General features: G+C 40.2%; 1 protein-coding gene across 14 annotated transcripts in view; it reads right to left on the bottom strand.

Annotated features, from left to right (window-relative positions):
• Positions 1 to 22,890, bottom strand: part of ARVCF (ARVCF delta catenin family member) — a 275,731-nt gene that overhangs the window by 72,409 nt on the left and 180,432 nt on the right. For all 14 annotated transcript variants that reach the window (XR_013940399.1, XR_013940400.1, XR_013940401.1 and 11 more), the window contains 2 exons: positions 14,143 to 14,750; positions 5,960 to 6,459 (listed from right to left, as the gene is read on the bottom strand). Coding sequence is in view for 10 of the 14 variants with exons in the window: in XM_080559763.1 (XP_080415889.1) it covers positions 5,960 to 6,459; positions 14,143 to 14,750 (1,108 nt within the window). In the remaining 4 variants the exon portion in view is untranslated. The remainder of the gene's footprint in view (positions 1 to 5,959; positions 6,460 to 14,142; positions 14,751 to 22,890) is intronic.

Raw genomic sequence — 22,890 nt, 5'->3', positions numbered from 1 at the left:
AGGCAAATTTCAGTGCTTAAAAACAATCAGGCAGATAAATACTTAAAAAGACAAAAATACCTACAAAATTTCCAAGAGCTCTGAATATTAAAGAACTATCCAAAAGTTTTCCAGTGCTCAAATCTTTTGCTTGTTTTCCGACTTGAAGATTTGCGTCTAGATTCAACCTTCAACCCAAATCTGCAAAATAAAATCATCTCCTCCAAACTCCCTTTCTTCCACGTTCTCATTCACCAGGAGTTATTTCAAGAGACTAAATCCAGCTGGGCTTAGTATTCTCACTGGGTTGCAGAACTGAAGCATCGCGATCCTGTCAATCTACACCACGCAAGTGAACCTCATCAATGCCTGCGCCTAACAAAGGGATCTCCTGTACATACTCATCCTGAATTTTTAATAAAAGACTGAATACAATTTATGCAATAAACCATTCAGAAGCAAACACATTTTGACTGTCAATCTCCTTGCCCTCAAGTGGCTACGAGACAGCAGGGATTGACGTTAAACAGAATGCCTTTCCTCCATCTCCTCCGAAGAAACAAAAAACAGTTTGCAAGCTTTTCAGTTTCTCACCCACCTCTCAAATGTTTCACAGAAAACACTAACAAACTAAGAATAAAAAGTGTCTTCTTATGAAAAATATACAGCAGAAAACTCTTCAAATTACTCAAAAAATGTCAAAGCGCTTATATTTATAATGTCCTCCTTGACGCATGGGGAAAACCAAAGGAATTTGGCTGTTGAACAGCATTCAGTGAAGAAAAATGCACAGCAGCTCTTCACAGAAAGATAGCCCAAGATAAACAGTGATGATGGAGTCCTGTGGTTCCAGGGGCAGGGGGGAAAAAAAAAAAAATCAAATTCAAGCTTGACTTTATGGGGAAAATAGTCCACAATAGGAGATAAAGATAATAAAAAGCAATAATACATTTTTATTATTCAAAGTTACGAAACAAAGATCTAAATCCCAGCATCCTTTCAGCTCTTGAGGAAACGAAACACATGGTAGAACTATAGACAGTGACAGCCACATAAACTCCAAAAAAAAAGTGAAAAAAATTCTTATCAGACTGTAGGTTTCAGCAGTGCAAGGAAATCTGAGTAAAAAAATCCCTGTAAATTTGACATTCATCTTGTAAAAATCACTCCCTGCCTCTATTAGCATAACACACTAATGATCCAACAAGCTAGAAACACCGTTTTTAAAACTCTAATTTTAATCTATTCAAACGAATAGCACTCAAGAGAAATTAAGTCGCTACCACAGCAGCAGAAGGGAAATGAAGTTATCTAAATTTTCCATATGCTTTCACAAGTATTTGCCTTTTTGACCAGAGGTTGAATGAATTTTAGGACTTGACAAAGAGCTATTGCTTTTCAGAAGATGATCACAATCACGATCAACTCTATTTTATTCATAAGCACTATTTGCAATGTACTTAATATAGTTCTAACTGTAATCATTACCTTACTCTTTCAGCATGTTAAGCAGGGACAATAGTTACATATTTTTATTTCAGAAGTACTGATTACCGTACAAATATATCAAAATTACTACAAGCTATAAACAGCTATACAATTTATGTCATATTAGAAGCGATTAGAGCCACGGCCATAATTTTCTAAATCTCCGCCTCCTCAGAGCTAACTCTGTAAAGAAGATCTCTGAAGGAATTCTGCCAGAGCACAATGTTGCTATTACCTTCCAAAATCCAAGGCACATCTTTTCCTGCTGTGCTTGCTTACTTGCAAAAATCCAATGTCACCACAAAATTAGATCATGAAGCTGTTTAACTCTTTGTCTCTGGTCCATTCTAAATCTTTCAGCATGTGGGAAAAAAGCACTCAGCATTACATTCACCAAGAACTTCTTGTTGTATGGTGGTCCTGTACGTATTTACTGGACACATATAGACTTGTTTGCACCATTCCAAGTCCCAAAGAGTGGAGCTGGGCTTCTTGGAGTTGAATGATGGTCAAGCTCAGAACCTCAATACGAACTACTGTGTTGCAGAACACACTTGGAAAAGGGACATTCTTCTGACAAGCCTTCCCATAGAAAATACAATCAGAAAGTTCAAGACAGCACAGTACTTCATCGAGAAGATGGTGCTGGATCAGCTCACAGCATCTTAGCATACATGAATTACCAGCAGTTGTGAATTCTGAGTGAGCTGATCAATCAGAAAGATTCTATTATAGTTTTAGATCAAAATACATCCTCCGCAGAGCATTTTGAAGGTCAATCATTTTTCAATTAAAATCAGTTTGACAATATACAGCAGTAGGAAAATCACGTTCTGCACCACTTAAAATCTGTGCAATGTCATTAAACAACAAAATTACTTTCAACTTTCCCACAAAGAACAAAATTATTCATTAATGCTACCAACTTCTGATTGCTTTTAAAGAACGTAATAGAATTTTGGTCTTGCATATCTGATAGGAACATTTGCTCCAAAAAAACCTTATCGCTCAAGATAAAAAAACTCTTGCAGCTTTCCCAATCAGAACAGATTTCATTCCTTATCAGCTTAATCCTCATTTCCCTCCATTTATCAAGAAAATGATCCACTGAGAGGGATACAACAGTGAACTTTGTGGAATATTTCTCAACACGATGCTACTTGTGATTTACTTATGGACACTGACAGTTAAATCAAGCTTCCCTTAGTGCAGTTGATGGAGCCATTTTGTAACTCCACACATTAAAAAGCAAGAAAAGGGAGATCTGTGATACCTTATGATTGTATCTTGAGTTTTAAAAGTATTTTTTACATGCCTCACGAATTTGTATTAGCCTGATGTACATCAGTTTAGTGCCATTTGCAATTATATCAAGACCGACTGGTGAAACAGCTGTGACATTAACCCAGAGGTTCTCAATTCCACCAAAAACTGCATTATCGGGGGTGGGGGGGGATGCTACAGACTTCCTTAACCTGGCAGCAGTGCTCTATCAGTATACTCAGCCTGCTTCCAAAATTCCATTTAACTTATGTTCTCCAGGAAGTATATTCTGGGCAATAGTCAAGTAAACACTCTTCTGACGTACTATTCATGATCACGCATTCAGCAGTGGGCATCACACATCCAATTCCTTCCTCATGCTTCCATGCAGCTGCGTCGACTTCTTCTGCATTTTCCCCACTCCATTAACCCACTGGCCAGGCCCAGCTGGCTGGCCAAGCTCATCCTGCCCTGGACAGCTGCGGCTGCTGTGTCAGATCACTAAGTTAATGAGAGGTCCCGGAGTTGTACTACAGCCAAGGACTCTCACAAATGAGAGAACAATGCACACTTCTGCCAGAAGGCACCCTCCCCAACTGCAAATAATGTGGCTTCTTGGATGCTCCCATGTACCTCTTGTCCTCCAGGCAGGCAGTGCCCCACACCTGGAGAAGCAAAACTTCAAGACTGGAAGCGCTCTTGAATTCAGGCATCTAAATTATTTAAATCTCTTAGGAAAGCAGGATTATTTCATCGGCCATCCACATCTGGGATAACCAGCTGATTACGACTATCCAGCCTTCAAAAAACAGCCAGTGCTGAATTACAGAAATAGCAAAGCACAGGAAAGGCAATGCCTCATACCAAACCTCAATGTGCAGCCTTTTAAAAGAAATAAACAAGCATCCTCTGTATGCAGTTGCCTTTTCTTCCATTTTGATCTGAAAAAGATTTTTTTCTTTGCATGATTGCAGAAGTCCCCAGAGATTTCACGCTAGACAGAATGAAAAACTTTCATGGCAAAGGTAATCTTTGGTTTATCACTTGGGAAAAGTTCCCTGATAGGAAGTCAAGATTTCTACCACGAGAACACCAGAACTGTCACCTGAATTTTTGAGGCTGCAAAACACCATCTTTTTGTAGCAGCCCTGGCTGAATGCTCTCTTTGCCTTTAAGGTGGCTCTTGAGTTTCTCTCTGCTGTCCTGTGGATCTTATTTCTGAGTGAGCAATTCCACATTATCAGCTGAGGCTTTGAACACTGGCTGCAAAGTACACTAGCATCAGCCACACAGGCATTGTTGGAATACTCTTCTCTTCTATACTGATGCTTCAATGTCTCACACCGGATCTGGTGATGTTGTTTTAGAAGTGGAATGAAATCATTCCTAGTTAGGTGGAGATTAAATGCATATCATCTGTTGCTGGACATCTGTTTAGGTTAATGCCCTCAGTATTCCTGGTGTTTCTCAGTAAAAAGAAATAAAGATCTTTAAATAGCATAAAATGAAGTGGAACAAAAATACTATATTTAATTAGCAGGAGGTATTGCCAAATAAAATTTATTTGAACTATAAATCTAATTAATCAACTGGAAATCAAAGCAATCACCATTTAGAGTGAAAAGGGAAAACATCCAGTTTGTTTTTGCCATCTCAAAAGTGACTGATTACCATTTAGCATTATAATGATATTCCTTCAGAGTAAATTACAGACTGGTTTCTCCTTTCTTGAATCTACAGAAGTAAATTTATTCCTTCTCAGCACTCCAGAAATGAGTTTTGAGTAAACTAGAACAGTAGATAAACAGAAACTCTTTATTTAAAAAATAAAATCAAGTCAGCCATCATACTAAATGAGTGCAACAAATGGAACATAAATACTACCTACAGAGCTTCCACGCTAGGAGACCAAGCACACACAGCAATCAAGGCAAAACCAAAACACGCTACACAGAGCTCTCCTCTACCAGCTGTCTGGAAAAGGACTGCAAAAAAAATATCTAGTTTCTATATTGTGTATTTAGACCCAGTATTCTCAATATGCTATAATGGTGGGGGGAAGAACAGTTGGAACATCCCAAGCCACCGTTCATCTCAGAGAATTTTGATTACCAGTAAAAACCTGGACAGCTGCCATATTTTTGAGGCGATTATAGAATTATGATGTTTACTTCAAATGGCTTAAATCACACTGCAGTAGGGTCTGCTTGGACAGTCCTAAACTGATAAGGTAGCTAAAATGTTTCAGTCCTGGACCCATTTTTGCATACAAAAAACTTTCAAAAAAAATCTTTATTCTGGCACTGAAATCCACCACAGCTCCCCTGGTTTTTCCCCTGCTGCTTCTGAGAAGAACTAGGGAAATCCATTTCACTCCTCATGAGCTACGAGAGACTGAAGAACAATATATTTTCTCCTTAGTTTAGGAGATGACATACTTCTCCACCCTCTTCCACTTAGTGGCTGAACTTTGAAACTTGGCATATACTTTACTACTCCTTTTGGATGATGTCCAAGACTAAGTTCAAATAAAAATAGGTTGAATAATGGAGTTCTAAGTGATTGAAAAATCCCTGGAAAGTGTGCAAGAGCTCAGTATCTTCAAAATATAATTCTCCCTTTTCCGATTGTAAGGGACAATCCACATGTCCACCAGAACATCTTGCAGCAGGCTCCTTAAATTCTTAGCATTTCCCAACCCTCAGCTCCAGGAGTGCTGCAATTTATGTACAGCCTCAGACGCACCGGCATCAGGGTAGGAAGCGCTCCTGAGGAGCCTGACTGTTCTATCAATATAAAGGAGTTGGGACACGGCAGCGGGATCGCTTTATGAGAGATTAACAAGGAAAGTTTTAGATTAGCATATCTTACCTCATGATTATAACACACTGAGGGCAGGCACAGTACAAATTACCTGTCAATGGAGTTGCTATAACTCATTTCAGCTTCAGTAACTCAACCACATGCAGTTGCAAGCTACATCCAAGAAGCACCATCCATCTCTCAGCACTCAGGAAAACCAGTGTGTGCAACATATACAGATGATCTTGATTTCCTCCTAAAGGGCACATTTGCCTTAGGCTTTCTCATACCACAAACACTGAGCAGCCTAAAAAACAGCTGCAGCCAGTGATCTAAATTCAATCTTCTAGTCTCCAGAAATTCTTGCTCCTGAAACTGAAAGGACTCCTCTAAAGAATAATTTATTAAAGAAAATGTAGACACTGACCTGTAATCAGCTCTCTGACTTCCATGTCATTTGTTTTTCGCAAAAGTCTGATCAAAGCAGGGATGCCGTCACAGTTCTTTATAGCCACCTTGTTTTCATTATCCTTCCCGTAGGAGATGTTTCTGAGAGCCCCGCAGGCCTTACGATGGACCTCTGGCTTCGGATGGTCAAGTAGGCCCACCAAGATGGGTATCCCTTTAAGGTGCCTCACGTCCTTTTTGATTTTGTCATTCTCATAGCACAGGTGCTGCAAGTAGGCCGCGGCGTTAGACTTGACTGGATCAATAGGGTGGCTGAGCATGGCGATGACTTCAGGGAGGTCAGGGTCCCTCCACCTGGGGTCTTTACGAATGCTGTCAATAGAGGGTGAGCGCTTCCCCAGGCGGTCAATACTAGCCATGCTTCCTCTCTCTGGCTGTGCCAGCGGTGCTGCGTAGCCACCATGAAGGTAAGGGATCCTTTCTTCAACCATCTCTGTCTCGATGGGGTCATCGTAGCCCCTGTAAAAAGCAGCAGTCCCAAGAGAAAGAAAGAGGGGGGGAAAAAAAGCACATTTAAACATTCTGTGCCCCAAGTCAGTATGGAGATTTCAGCTGTGATCAAATCTTTTAATATCACAAACATCATTTGGAACAACATATTTGCACTTCCAAATAATTTATTTGTAGTAACTTGAAAATTAGGCGTAGCTGAGCATTCAGCAGTGATGGGACTACAGCACTGTATTTGTTTGGCTAGCAATGAAATGATGACAGGAACTGCAAGTCATCAAACAGATTGCTTTCATTTTGGTCACTTAGCAAAGCAATTATGATAGAGCTGGAATACATTTAGTAGGAAACACTGAGCTTCATTAATGCCGCTAATTCTGCAACAAACCAAAACTCTAATTAAAGGCATTCAAGGCCTGGGCTGAAAGACACCACAGACACTTTTCAGCAAGTCTGAGAAGATCCACTGCACTTCCATGAAAGAGCTGATGCTCACACGAGCATACTGAATTCATCTACAGAAATAAGGATTTGTCAAAGATGACTGAAAACCTAAGGCTTGAATCCAAGCGCATCACAGAAGTCCGTCTTGCATAGAATCAGTTGGAATAAAGGTAAGAGACTGATGGTCAGGAGAACTGCGTCCAACTTCTAACACCACAGTAATTTGCTGGACATCCTAAACAAGTCCAGAACTCTCAGCTTTCCTCCCCTTTCCACCTCAGCAACCACCCTGGATGTTAGACGCTGTTCGAATCATTTGTAGGGTTAGAATGAATGGCACCCATCTTGCTGTGCCTTCCCTGTACTTAACTGAGGTAAGGTCAGCCAAAACCAGTGAACACACCTATTTAAGATATGGCTGTCCTTGTTCATACAAAGAGCAAATTTAGTCTACACAGCTGAAAATATACAAAGGCAGTATATTCGCACACAACAAATGTCCATATTAGCTACGAAAAATAAATAAATCAGTGTTTGCCAAATACAATCTTCTTGTTCTTTATTTGCAACCACTGCAACTATAATCCTCAGCCTTCAGAAAAAAATCCACACAGATCACTTCCTACAATGAGCCACTAAGGCAGAACATTTCTGCACAAGATTTATAAGGAAAGAAATTTACAACCTGTGAATTTGTTTCTGAGACCCACTGATATGCTTGATCCTTTATTCGAAGGGCATTGTAGTTATCTCAGTCAGGTAAGTAGCTTTAATCGCTGCAAAAGGACTTATAAAACTTTCATTTTAAGCACTGTCTGATGTTACTGAAAAGTTTCTAATGTTGTACAGGAGATAGAGACCATTAGAACTCAGGGAGAAAACAGAGCTTGCAGTCATCCTAAAGGGACTGCTCATTCAACTAGACGCGGGGGAGAGAAGCAACCGGAGGTAGAGACTGGACTTAGTATTGCACAATTAATGCTTTTAATGTTAAAAGCACCTCTACTGACCTTAAGTTGCTTTAATTGTTGTTCTAAACCATAAACTGAATGAAAGGATAAAATGGGCCAGTATCCAAAGCTCAGAATGAATCTGAAGAAGTCCTTTTATTGGTGCAGTTATTTGTGTATGTATAATTCAGTACTTGCCCTACAACACAGTAATTTCCAACGTCTGGAGAGCTGTTTCATTTTGTGTTGCAGAACAAAGCTGCTTCCATCATTCCAAAAAGAAAGTAACAACACTGCAAAGATCTACTTTGTGCATATACATAGGGCAGAAGTAATAACAAAACCCCTAAACTGCTACTCAAACTAAATTTTGTTTTTATATAAGCAAATTAGGCACAACCAGCGTTAAAATTACAACAAAAAGAAATTGTTTTCTCAAACAACTCCTAAAGTTAAATTCTTATTGACAGCACAAAAGTAGAAGATTATTTTTGGTAGTTGCCCTCTGCACAGCTGTTGCATGCTTGACTTGGTAACTTGCAATTCAGCACTTCTCAGCCCTGTCTGCAAGGTAACCATACACTACCTCACTACACCTGCACAGTTAAGTATCTCTCTCCTTGGCATCCATTCAAATACACAAAGATAATTAATGTCTTGGGATGCAGTTTGTTTGCATTACTGTGATGAAGCCTTCCAAAAAGAACCATGCAGATGGGTCCATCTCCCTTATGCCGTATCTTCTCCTCTGCGCCACACAAAGTTCTGTGGTTCTGTAACATTTGCTCAAAATAAAACTTCAAAATTAGGATTGCAAATTGTAATGCTGTCATGACATGAGAGAACACCACATAACTCTTATACCAACACTACCTTTTTTCTTTTTTCTTTTTTTTTCTTTTTTAATTGTCAAGCAGGTTATTAAATATGAATGTCAAATACCTGAAATAAAGCATCAAAAAAAAAAAGGATCACACCCAAACTTTCTGCTTACTGGAACAAAAAAGTTTCTCCTTCCATTATATCAATACAAAAACTGATGCTTTGATGATCCCTCTCTGATGTAGTATCCAGAACACAAAGCTGTGCTAGAACAAAATATAGGATGGTGACAAGTGTTTCATGTTGCAAGGAAGAGGCTGCATTCCTGAGTGCTGTGAGTATGGATGGTTTAGGATGAATTGCACAGGTGACGGAGAGAGCAGCACTGCTTATAACCCACCAGGTACTGCCCTGCTGTGAAGTGTTGACCACAACACGTACTCCTGGCCCCAATCCACAGCAGAGGCAAAGTGTCCTCAAAGAAACAGAACCTGAACGACATGGATACTGACGAGTGACTTAACAACTGTTGTATTTTCAGCTAGTCCCATTCTTATGTGAACTGTTCACTACTAACCAGCTGAGCAGCTATGCTGGAAAGGGAAGCTACTTGACACAGGAGGAGGAGTAACGAGAACCTCAGTAGATAGTCACCTGTGCTCAGGAGGCCAAAGGCTCTTTCTTTACTCTTGGGACTGAAGAGATCTGGTAGTGTGTCAGGGTTGCTGACAATGAGCATCTTGCCTTCCATCTGTTTGTAGCAAGGCAGCTGAGTTTATAGGATGCTGTGGGTCTCACTGATCACCTGTCTCAGGGAATTGATTGAAACACATTCTAGCACAGATAAAAACTAGGAGAGCACTTGTGGATTTATCATCTTCCTTGTGGCTTCAGCACAGGCACATTTAAGTAAACAGGTGAAGGATTTACACATTTAATTCCCAGCAATTTATACATGAGTTACATTCATCACAGTTTGCAGCTGGTGTCTGCTTTTGGATATAAGACCAAAAAGGCTTGGGATTTCAGTAGCGAACTTTGTGCCAAAACACTGAAGAGGAAATCTAAAGGCTTTGCAGAATGAGGTCCTGCTTCTGCCAGCCCCTGTTCCCTGATGGGAGGACGTGCAAGAGGATTCAAAAACTGGATTGAATTTTCTGCTGAGACAAGTCCGAGTTACAGGCCATATGGTTCCAACACTGAAATCACCTTGACTGGAACCACCTAAAAGCTGCTAATGGACGAGCTGACTCAGACTGCAGCTGCCACAAAAAACTCAGCCATACATCAGTCTTCTGTTACCTGTGTCCAGATCAACGAACTCAGATCAAACAAATTCACTCTAGGGAGAAGCCTCAGAGGAAAAAAACAAAACAACACAAAAATTCTCGAAACTGACTGCATTTGTGCTCCACCCCATTCTGCCAGGCGTGTCTGCCCCAAACGAGACAGCGTCCCAGCATTAACTACACCCTGGCATTACTCCTATAGTTGGCTTCTAAATCAAAGAGGCTGATTTACCGTGACAGACGTTTCCCCAGCTTTAAGGGTGCCTGCACAGGTGCTGCTGGGAGCCCAGAAGCGGGTGGAGTTAGGCCAGAAGTGCTGACAAAGCTAATCTGCAAACATAAACCTTTATATTCTAGATTAAAAAGAGACTACAAGTAGAATGTGAATAAGAAATGTGTGGTACCAATATTCTTGCACTATCTATACATAACAGAAGCAAGAAAGACCTAGTGTTACAGTTACTTAATCTAAAATCTGGCCCATTTCCTACTGGTAAAAACTTGGATCGTGAAGTAACCAGCAACAAATAGCGTTAGTCTCTTAAATCAGGCCTCTGACAGAAAATTTAACAGCAGAAAGCTGGTTTGTCGTTGATTCCCATTAACATGAAAAATTCCCATGCTGTCTAGTCTGGAATGCACAGTAGCAATAGCTGCTCCAGAGTGTGTTTTTGTTTGTTTGTTGTTGTTTAAGGGAAAAAAAGTCCCATGGATGCTAATACAAGTGCAAACTGTAATGACATGCTATGGAAAGAAATCACTACAAAGGCAAAAGAAAAGTAGTTGAACAGAAGATGATTAAAAAAAAAAAGGATGAATTATGACTGGCCATTTTTTCCTGCTCATTTGTATTAACCACAATGTAATGATCAAAAATATTCAAATAATATTAGGGATGTCTTCTGTGAATGAAAAATATTCAGTAATTCCTGCTTCTCTTTTAAAAAGGGCTGTATACAAAACACCTATCACCACCATGAGACTACGTATTTTTAGAAACTATAATAAAATACTTGTTATTTAATAAAGACAACCTACCCAATGAAGAAAAAAATGACACAAACCCAAGTAAAGATGTGTAAATACCTTCACAAGTAAATCTGAGCACTATTAGACCAATATCATACACCCAAATGCCTTTCCTCTCACCCTGATTTGTTATGCAATCTGACTTAATCCAAATCAGAGCACATGCTGAGGACAAGAACAACAGATGCCAGGTATTCCTCTTTCAGAAAATAATACAGGTTACAGCAGAGACTCAATATAAAAGTAATGAGAACCAAAGCCAGCCACATGCACTGAAGAGCAAACAGATGGAATATTTGCCTTTGTGCACTTGTCTGGATTTGTAAATGCTGGTGAAGAGACATACTTTCCCCCCAATTTAAAATGAAACATAAGTAGCTTAAAATGAGGCTGGTGATGACAGAAGACCACAATGGATACTCATCTCTGGAATCAATCAGGTGGAGCAGGAAAGGAGCATGAAGAACAATCTGTAGTTGCAGTTCCCTTGACTAGGATCCCCTACAGACGCTGCCTATCACATACAGGTGAGAACTTAACTGCCTTGGATTTGGATGAGAGACTTCCCTCTGTCCTCTGAGACACAACACCATCACAAGTAGTAATGGACAGGAAGGATGCTTTTTATATTTTAAACTACAGGAAAGTGAGAGCATCGTATTGGGAAGAAAACTTTTTTAAAGGAAGAGAAAGAGAGAATAACTTTAATTTCCACAGCAGTCAGCTAACAGAAGAATTCAGTTCTTTCCCAGCACCACTCGATGAAGTTGCCCTACCTGAAAGTCAGTGTGAGATAGAAGACCTTCTAACAGTGTTATTATTATACCTACTCTACATAAAATCTTTTTACAAACAAAGGTTCCATCAATTTATCGCATTCATTTCATCATTTTCACAAGTAATAACCTCTTCCAAAAAACCTAGGGAGAGAAATAATCAAGTAGTAATTACCCTCCCCTAGTACAAAGCGTTATTTATTGTCATTAGTTTCTGGCAGATCAGTAGCATATCTGAAACGCAGGTTTATTGAATTGTTCAAGTATTTCTTTGAAATGTCAAAAAGTAACTACTTCTGAAGAGGCCCCTCAAACAATCTTCTTATGTGCTCACAAGCTAAAGTTTGCTGCCACAGTCAGGCTAATTACTTGTCAAATCCTCTTGATCATATTAAACATGGAAAAACTCACAACAAAAGGAATGTAAAACAAAAATTGTGAATTGGTCCTATCCAAACTGCAAGGAACAATAAATCAAAAGGATGCTTAAAAATATATTTTAAAAATGCAAATAGGCAGGTTCTAAGAATGCATTCAATTATTCATCATGCATAGTGTCAGAAAAATGTTAATAAAAACTTTAGAAGTCCTGTTGCCTGACTGTCTTTAACTAGCACTGTAAACTTTGCTCAGATGCAGGAAAGTAGAACCTAAAGTTTGATAAATTGATTAGTGTTTTGGCACCCACTGTAGCCCTGCAAAACCTCAACATGGTCCCAGTTGTTAGCAAGCTGGCAAGAGCAAAGATGACAGAAGGGACTTCCAGGAGGTTTTGGCAGATACGCCTTGCCGCCTTGTGGTTTTTTCTTTTTTATACAGATGGCAATTTGCAGGTGCTTGGTGATTCCATTTCACTTGAGAATGAACTTCTAGAAGTGTGAAGGAAGACAGAGCTATGAAAGGGTGAAAGAAGCCATCAGCATTGTAACTTCTCCAAGCAGGAGAGCTGCAAGAAAAACAACAAGGAAAAGGCCCACACAAATCCCACCATGGACTACTGCTGCTGCTGCTGAAGAGAAGCCTCTGGCCAGAGGTGTCATGTCTAAGGATGACCTACAGACACAGAGGCTGGTGGGTTCCAGCCACTCTTCACAGCTCTGGAAACTACCCTAAACTACAAGAAAATCATTTGAACTAAATCCATATCAAAGCACAAATCACGAGGCTATGACTTCGTGCAGACATATGCAAAATTTGAACACTGCTTGAAGAACAATAGAATTTTTTCAGGTTCATACAGAGAAGATGATTTTCAGCCAAGTAATAAGACTACTCCAAAGCTTGTTTTTTTTTTTCCTCCAATGCAAGAGCTGATAGCTGCAAGCACAGCATAAACAACTAATACCAGAAAATATGGCACAAAATAGAAATGACCCTTGGGAAGGGACTGAACCAGAAGTAATTTGTGACTGGTCTCTTCAGTTACATTTAGGGCAACACAGATGTTCTCATCTCCCCTTTATTTAGACTGACAGGATAAGATAACAATCCCATCTTACAGAATGGTTGAAGTACTTCAGTGAGGTTCTGCACAGCCTTGTCACACAGCTGAGGGTGTACGATAAACACAGGCCCAGGAGCGGAGGCTGTCCAACACCTCACAAGAGAGCTTTTATATAATGAGGCATCCCCTCATCACCAGGTATCAGCTCATCTGCAACCAAACAGCTGTTCTAATTTTTTGTTTGGCAGATGCGTGCATAACCAGACCTGTCAGAAGTCTCACAGGTTACAATTCCCTTTTTTTTACCTTGCTAGTGTGGGACAGCAGTGGGACAACTCAGGGCAGTCACACTTCCTTAGGAAGAAAAAATCACCGAGCACTCTTCCAGATTGTTTCTTTCTTGCTGAATTAAACGTACACTAGAATGGTCCAGAAACATAGTGAAAGGGATTCTGAGCACTACACTCACTCCCTTCTGTACTTCATGTGCATTTTGCAGTTATTTATTGGCTAACGGAATGACGTATTCTACATTGTTCATAGTAGGCTAGGGAGCTCTCCCCTTACCTAGAAGAAAATTCTTCCTCAAGAAGGCCAATCTGTACTTCCCACTCTTATGTTTAGGACATATTTTTTTCCTACACTTGCTTTTGAGACATGATGATCATTTCCCTAGCCAAGATCACAAGTGCATTGCAATTCCAAACCAGTTTATTTTTTGTGTCTCGTGTAATGCCCTTCCCACTTCATCTTTCAATTTTCCCATTCTTAAGATTTTAAGATCTTTATTTCACTACAGTGCTTATGTTGACCATAGCCACTGCATTTTTTTTCCTGACAATTAATTCCTGAACTTACCAGGCCATTAAGAGTTCAGATGTACATGTTCAACTAAGCAAAACAACCACAGACAGCTTTGCAAGAAACATGAATTTTACCTTCCTTTATGAGGTCTTCCTCTCTCTGACACTCCTGCAGATGTCCTTCGGTTCACAGTAGAATAATCAGGATCCAGTTCATATCCTTCATCATCTACTCCAAGGCTGCGGTTATCATCCTCCAGTCCGTAGGGCTCTGGCTGGAAGCGTTCTGGCTGAGAGCGGTTCAAGTCAACGTTGCTGCCCACTGGCACCTGAGGCTGGGCAACTGGACCGTAGTTATCCCTTCTGCTTGGCAAAGTGAAGCTACCATCGTCTGGCCGGTAACTGTTTCCTGGCACGTAGGCGTAACGAGGACGGTAGTTGACACCACGGGACAAGCTGCCATAGTTGTCTGATAGATCTCCATAGCCATCGTGACTGATATAAGGGCGATACTGGCCTTCGTGGCTGTCAGGGTAAGAATCATTGTAGCTGTTGTAAGATCTGGTTAACGTGGACGATGCTTGTGGCGTGATGTACCTCTCCCCGTTCTTCATGTACCTTCTGTCGATTGAATCTGTGTAGCTGCCCATGGGAGACGAGCCATCCATTGACGGCAGACCATCGGGTCCAAGCGGGACCTGACGTACTGTTCTGGTGGTGACTGTTTTGACCATTTTGGTAACCTGTGAAAAAGTAGTGAATAAATACGTTAATTTTCTCCTTGCTGCACAATGTGATGAGACATAAGGAGAGCCAGATCAGTAAAACTGGGAGAAAGCACCACAAAACATACTACAATGACAAACCTGTTGAATAGAAGTGCTGGTGTACTCCTATTACAAATTCACATATTACATTTAGTATGCTGTATTAATAGTGTGAAAGTATCTCTATATAGAGCTGAAAAGACGGGTCATAGATCCAGAGTTGAGTGCATTCTGGGACTCTTAATACCAAATCAAAAACTCTGCAGCCAGCTGACAGCACGAAGAAGCAGTACAAATGCATCAGACCAGATTAAATTTGCCCAAAATATTTTCAAGAGATATCTTTCCTACAAAAGACTTTATGATGTGGAAGAGCCACAGCCCATTCCCCCTATTGGCATAAATACTATATCACATTCTCTAGTCTGAAACAAAGAGTTATGTGCTCCTGCCTGATCCAGAAGTTTGTCCCATGGGGTAGCGGTTGAAGCTCAAACTTGGCAATAATATTTAGGAAACCATGACCTAGAACAGGCTACTAGCTTTTAGACAACACAACCACATTCCCTCTGAAGATCTGCTCACATCCAACCATTATCATACAAACCCAAAAAGTAGTTGGTTTCACTCCATTTGGTGCTGTGAGTCTTGAAACTAACAAATCTGAACAACGAACACGAACTTCACACAGCTCTTGCAACTGCAGTTACCCTAACCATACTGGCCTAGACAAGCTTGTTTAAAGTATTAACGAAAAACCTGATCACAAATACATCTTTATCTCTTTTTCCTGTAAAGCATGTTTCAACAGACAGAATCAGACTAGTTCACATAACTGACAAAAGCTGCAAATGAAGTGTCCAGAGGGCACTGTGTTCAGGATTTCTTGCTAAAGGGTAAGAAACAAAGATTCCTCAAGAGCTTCCAAGAGCATTCTGCCTTCATGGGAAAAGTCTGGTAATCTGCGTAAGACGGCTCTGGACAAAAGCCACTGCTATTTACAAGCTACCAACGAAATTTCTGTTTTGTTAGATACGTGGAGTCCACCAACTTCTGTACTGTCTTCCACAATGACCAGCAAAAGCTGCTTTGGGGAGAACAAGAAATCCATCAGGAGCCAAGCTACCCTTGGTTACCCCCTTACAAAGTTACCTTTATGTATAAGAAAGGTTACCCCAAGAAAATGCTGACTTTCTGTCTTACGTAAAGCACATCCACAAAGATGAGAGGGAGAGTGAACACACAAGAGTGGATTATGCACAGGAAGGGAACACACAACACAATTACTGACAGTTATTTTGGGTTTCTAAAGCAAGTATACAGAGAAATAGGCATACATAAATGACACTTTTCTTCACAGAAGCTGCAGAGTGAAATGCGTACATCAGGAGAAACAAGGACTACTGCAGGTATTCCTGATTGCTCCCTGGGCCTGAAGCCCATGTAGATACCTGGACCTGTAGCCTCTGATTTAAGCATACAGACTGGCACCGGATTAGCCAAACTGCCGCTAAACAAAATAATCAGGGTACATCTCTTGAAGCAGCTCCAGACATGTCCTCTAGCCAGATGTTTTCACACAGAAACCCCAAACAATTTCACCCAAACAGTATTTCTTTTCTTCGAGGCATCTGTGAGTAAATGATACTTTAGCCTAATGAATCAATGAAATCCTGCAAGAGTGCAAGCAGCACAATGGCTCTCCACCAGCAGCATAATTAAGCAGCATCATGATGTCGAATAAAGCATAGCCAGGTACCAATGTAACCTTATTGCCTAATTTGGGCCACAGCTGAAAGTTTTCCTCTTAATCCCAAAGGGATTTCCTTACCAAGTAAACTTCAGGAAAGATGCTAGTTCCCATCCCTCCAAATATTCCTTTTGAATTGAAGGCACACATTATAATAACTAAAATAAAGGGACTGAAAGCTAGAAACAAAAAAATTGTTTTGTGACAGAATCCAACAGTATTATTTGCTTATTACCTGTGCACAATACTCCAACTTTCCATTCAGCATGAGCATGACGACTGTCATGGCATTTATAAAACTAGACAGCATTTAGGGATGAAAAAGATTTGGGGCAGCTTACAGTGGCTCTTTGTAATGTGGACATAAACAAGTGGAATACAGCTCAGTGTTCTCCTACTGAGTTTGAAACAAAAGTTTCATTCAAAGTAGTGTGCTCAAAAGTGATCTTCTAACAGTCGAAAAAGCAACATTTCTCAGGCCTGAAATACGCGAGTTTTGCAAAGCCCTGACAAGACTGGACACAAAGTGCTGGGACTTTGCATTCTTGAATTGGGGAACCAGTAACCTGAATAACAGGAAGTCAGGTAGCATTTCTACAGTTTGATGAATCAGAAATTGATACTTCTGCACAGTAAAGAACAAAAAAGCAGCTCTCCCGATGCCAAGAAGAGGGCTCGCGTATCCTCACAAAGCTCTTTCTTTCAGCGCTATTCAGCAGAAGCCAGATATCCTAAATCTAATTCCGAGTTCCTATTTTCAAGACACGTGGTGTAGTGCATGTATAGTTTGTCAGGCAACTTTTCACAAAATTTTCTAGATCAGACAACACAAGATACCTAATTTACTGTGTATGGTTGCAGCAACTGCACAAAAGAAGGAACAAGCTTTGACCTGCAAGATCCTCGGACACAGGCTTTGCAGAGGAGCTACCACTGCTGCATGTCTTCAGCCACCATTTCTCCTGCCAGTGTGGACGCTTGGTAATTTTTACCTGTTTCATTTTTTGGACAATCATTGTTGCTGTCAAACAGGATGGGGTAAAACAACACAGAAACGCCATAGGGAGGACAATTGAGTACAGGAATTTAGTACACTTACACAAAAGACGACAAAGTACAAAATCAGAACTTTCTGAAAAACAGTTCCTACACAATTTGTGACTTCAATTTGTGACTTAACTGTTACATTTAATGGCACTTGAGAGTTCTTCACCATGCTCTGGTGCTCTACAGAGTACAGAGATTTCTATCATCAATACAGAATACAGGAGATTCAGTTGCAATTTCTTCCCAATTTGCTTCATTTTCCTCTCTTTGAGCATAGACTAGTTTTCCATGTCTGTGCTAGTCAGAGACACAGCATCAGCCAACACCCAGGAGAACATGCTTACACCATTAGCACAGCTTCACTTCTGCCACTTGCTGAATGCTGCCCCTAAGCAGAAAGAATCAGCAAAACCAAAAACCCCTTCTCAGACACATAAAAAGGAACATTTCACTCAAGCATTAAAGTACACATTTCTCCTAGCATCAAAGCATTCAATAATGCTACAGGTGTTACAGTGGGGGAATCAAACCGAGTCTTCCTACTTTGAGAGAGGGAGTGTTTGCACTACGCCTCATTTGTCAGGGGCAGGCATCAAAACAGAAGATTTATCATCTGATAAACAGACATCGTTGCCTACAGGACAATAGAGGGAAGCTTTTTGGAAGCAATTAGCCAGCACACAGAGGAAGGTCCATTTATTAGGCTTCCAAGCAAAAAAAACAATAAACCTTTATTTCAGTAAACTCAGCTCAAGGGAATGTTTCATTTATATTTCTTAAAAGGACAGAGGCACTCTTGAATAGCTGACAGCACAGTAATCTTCTCTCCCAAGATTTTTGTGGTTTCCTAATACTGATGCATTAGCCAGAGAAAACGAAGCTGTTCCAAACGGGAGTCCCAGCAGTGTCTTATCTGAGAGACACCTGATCCCGCAGATGCGCCCAATCTCCAGAAAGATTTATTAGCATGAACTCTGCACCGCAGATATGTTCTAATGAACAATTTAGACATACAAGTTACTTGGAGATATTGCAATTTGACTTGCTTTGTTTATCTAAAGAAAATCCATTTAAAGAGGTTTTTAGCCTGATTACAAATCAAAGAGTGCTCAATTGTTTCACTGCCATAATCCCACAGATTACCAGACAAGAGCTACAGACTGCTTCTCTAGGAAGAGATTATTTGAATATGCTTGAAAAATATTTGTAGTTGTGTATTTCCTGTAAATTATATTAAGGTTTCGGCCACAGAAAAAAAAAAGTTCCAAAGTACCAATTTATTCAGGCCCTCTGGAGCCAAAATCCTAAAGCAATCAGTCTTCTAAAGGAACAGCATGTGGGTACTTTCAACACACTCACCTGCCCCCCGGACAGAAATATAACCACAATGCAGTTTTACTGACCTCATCATTGTTCCCCTCCAACGCCATGCTGCAATTATTCTGTTAGGTAATTACCCTACAAGCTCCGTGATAACATTAGTCATTAGTTCCATCTCTGGAAAGCCATTTGCCAACAAAACACAAAGGAAATATTCACACATTTGAAGCAGCTTTCATATTTTTTTGTCCTTTATCCTTCTATTTTTCTTCAAGTGATGGGAAAATAGTGACTTGACTTACTGGATGCACGTCCAGCTGGTACAAGTAGGTTCATCAAAGTGCACAGCGCTCAGACAGTGGAGAAAGACAGTACTGAGATTTCAATGGAAGTGTGCTGTCATGGGCAGATGCTGTCAACTTAACAATGACTCCTAATTCCTGCCTTCCGTTTCATTACTGAGAGCTTTTGTTTTTCAGTTATGTTTTGTCCCCCACATTTTTTTCCTTTCCTTTTTATTTTATTTTTTTTTTTGATGAACTAAGTACTTTATAAAAGTTGACAGGGCTAAAAATTTTGTTGAGACTATGTCATAAAACAAAAACAGATGAGAAAGAATGTGCAAGGATAAAAGCATTCTGACATTTCTGAGAGCTTATTTTTGAACTATGGACTGTAAAAATTAATCAGCTCAAGCAGGCTGAAGCTATTTTCTTTCTATTAAATGTTATGTAAGAACTCACCCCATAGGTTTTCAAAACAACAGCTCAAATTTCCCCCCTTCAATTTTAAGCTTAATGTTTCACATTTTCAAAGGGCCCTTGACTTCAGCTGAAATCCATTCCTGCTCCATTATCTAATTCCCTCTGAATTTTCTGCAAAGTTTCAAAGAACTGCATCCCGGGTTAACTGGCACCAACACAACTGAGGAGTTGAAGCCACAAGCACTTTCCAGTCACTGGTGCTAAGAAGGGAGAGCAGCAGGAATCACTGTAGGGAAAGACCTGGACTTTGTGAGTATTTGAGAGTGCAAAGCAAATGGATGGACTGGAAATAAAAGAGCTTTGTATACAGATTGATTTCACAGTTTGTCATCATAAAATATCACTTTCAATGAAGAAAAGTGACCTAGATCTCTCAAATCTTTCAGCATTTCAACAAAGACAAAAATAAAAGGTGCCTAAAGAAAGAAAAAAGCAAGCATTAATATAAACATGCAGAAATCTCGTCTGTTTTACTCCATTCTCTTCATTTACAAACATGTTCCCTTTGACACATGGCAGCATTCCAGCCTTCAGTCGAAAAGTGGTAGTCCTGTCCCCAAGGTGACTTTCACTGGTTTAGCACGATAGGTATTCGGCTTCCAGAGAGATTATAAAGCTGAAATGAAGCATTATCTGATATGTTTTTTGTGCAGGGAATGTTATATAGGGACTTAGCCAGCACAGTACTAAGATAATAACAGTTTGGGGAAAATTACTCAGATATCTCATTTTTGAGAAGGCAGATGTTCTCTATTTAAAATATGTCAAATATTAAATTCTATTATGCCTTCTTCCTGCTTCACTGCTACAGGCATCATCAGAGATGTGGGGGAAAAGCACACCAAACTGTCAACGCTTCTGCGTTAAAGTTGTTTACTTAATGTATTATTGGAGAGAATAACCTCTATACATAAGGGTTTGGAGGGGAGGGGGAGGGAGGAAGGGAAAGGAAAGGGGGAGAGGGAGAGATTTATAACAGAAAACAAGGAACAGCAGCATACAGGAGCATCCGCATTTATAGCTTTTGCTATGCTCTAGTTCCAGTGCAATAATTTCGTAGACATCACTCCAGCAAGCTAGCGAGTTGTACAACACAGCAAAAACAAACAACAGTTTTCTTTTGATGCGTCCAAAAATACACAGAGGGTTGACTAATCCCCACATAAGCTATGTAACAAGAAAGTATACCTTTGGAAAACTCCTCTGGTCTCTTGATCTCTTAAAAATATGACCTGTGTTACTTTGACTGAGGAAGCAACTTGTCTTGCTTTTTAAGACAAGTAGGGTTGGAAAACGTGACTGGCACTGTCCAGAAGAACCATCTGGTTACAGACCTAACAGAGAGAGGTTCTAAGGCCTTCTCCAAGGAAGCCCAGAGCAAATGCAACAGTGTAGAGCATAAAAACCTTTATTTGTATGTTGTCCTAACTTGCTTTAACTGATTGCTCAAAAAAAAAAAAGCTTAACATAAAACTAAACTCCCAACATTGAACAAACGCAGTGTGACTATCCCAAATTTAACTATTACCCTTAGTAAGTAACAGATTACATTGTTACTGTAAATAGATGTTAGGATTCCACAGAAAATGCTGTTCCTTTACAAAGGTAAAAAGCAAAGACAACAAAAGCAAGGCCAGATTTATGGTGGTTTTTTTCTTCTCTCTTTTTTTTTTTTTTAAATCTGGGAGGGAACAGGCAGAGAGACACCAAACAGCAGTTTTAAAAGAACTTACTACCGAGAGCATCACCAAAGAACTCATTAAAATGAGTCCACTGACAATACAATTCCCACTCTCTCCAGGCAGCAGCATCTTCCCTTTCAGACGTGCCTTGGTCAGCCAGCAAACCCACTGCACCCAGGGCATGGGGACAGACCCCTGGCATCAGCACCACAACTTCCAGCCCTACTCCTGCCAGTAGGCACATGCTGCAACTTGCGCCACTGGTTTCTGAAAGCCATTGTGTATACAGCCATACAAATGAACAATCATTAAATAAATCTTAAAAGGCAAAATTGTAACAGCATTGGATTCTTCTACCAGGCAGATTCTAAACTAGGAGAGATGACATTTTTGCCTTGAAGTAGTATTTTATTGTTGCAATAGAGTGGCAATTTATCTGAGATAGCCAATTTCTAGGTAGTCAAATTCTGTAGGTCCCAACCAGCAGTTAATAGGGTACGTACTGATTAGTGTGCTTGTTTACAGAGAAGCAGCACTGGCCCAGGGCGATTAAAATTGCTCAAGTACTCATGCGCTTGCAGCAGAGCACCAGGACGGTGCTGATCAAGTCATACACTTCAACTATAGCCCCATCTGTAGCCATTAGTCAAGAGGAGAACCATTGCTCCTGCAGCAAGCTGCATGCCCAGGGGACACGTCTGCATCTCACAACCCACAGCAACTCTCCTTCACTGTCCTCACCTGAGCAGCAAGGTCAGAATTTTGCCACCACACATGATGTACGAGCAAACTTCATTTTCTCCGTAAGGCACTCACATGTAATAGTGTGACCTATAAAAGCACCGTGATGATACCTATTAGAAGTGATAGGAAGTCAATGCCAATTAACTGCAGGACACTTAACCAATGCTATGGAATTCCAACGATAACAGTTTTCATTTTCACATTCACTACCAAAAACAAAACACAAGTTGAAACCAAAGTGATTAAAAACAACACAAAAAATCTGACCTCGGATTCATCTCTAAGTGCTCTTAAATTTACACTACATTATCACAATAAGGAAAAGTCAAAACAAAACCACTCAGACAGCAACAACCTCAGCAAAGACCCAGTGTTTCTTTCAACAGTTAGGGCTAAGCCAGCCCTGTCTGTGTTTAGACGTTTCAGAGCCACTTTCTCAACAGCTGGATTTTTCTTTATTTATTTATTATAGAGTTGCTAAATAGACCAATGAAATACTAGGAAACATCTCCAGATAGTACATAAGTAGGAATCAGTGGAATTATTTGAAACTACATAAAACCACAGTCTGACAACTGTGCACTCTCCTCCTGTTCTTAATGCGTTTCAGTGCCTGGAATGAACTAGAGTTAACAGAGAAAAACATTGCTCTTTGAAACGGAACAGCAGTTGTAGAGATGTTCTTTTTACAATTTTTCCCCATATGCAGACATAATTCCTTTTTTGGAGCTACCACTTCCCTTTTCTGTGGGAAGATGGTAAAACAACAGCTATACCACAAAGGAGAATAACACACCTTGTCTGTTATG

This window comes from Anser brachyrhynchus (genome assembly GCF_964034855.1).
Source record: "Anser brachyrhynchus genome assembly, chromosome: 17".
Taxonomy (NCBI): domain Eukaryota; kingdom Metazoa; phylum Chordata; class Aves; order Anseriformes; family Anatidae; genus Anser; species Anser brachyrhynchus.
The sequence above is the reverse complement of the archived record's forward strand: the minus strand, read 5'-3'. Positions and strand labels throughout refer to the sequence as shown.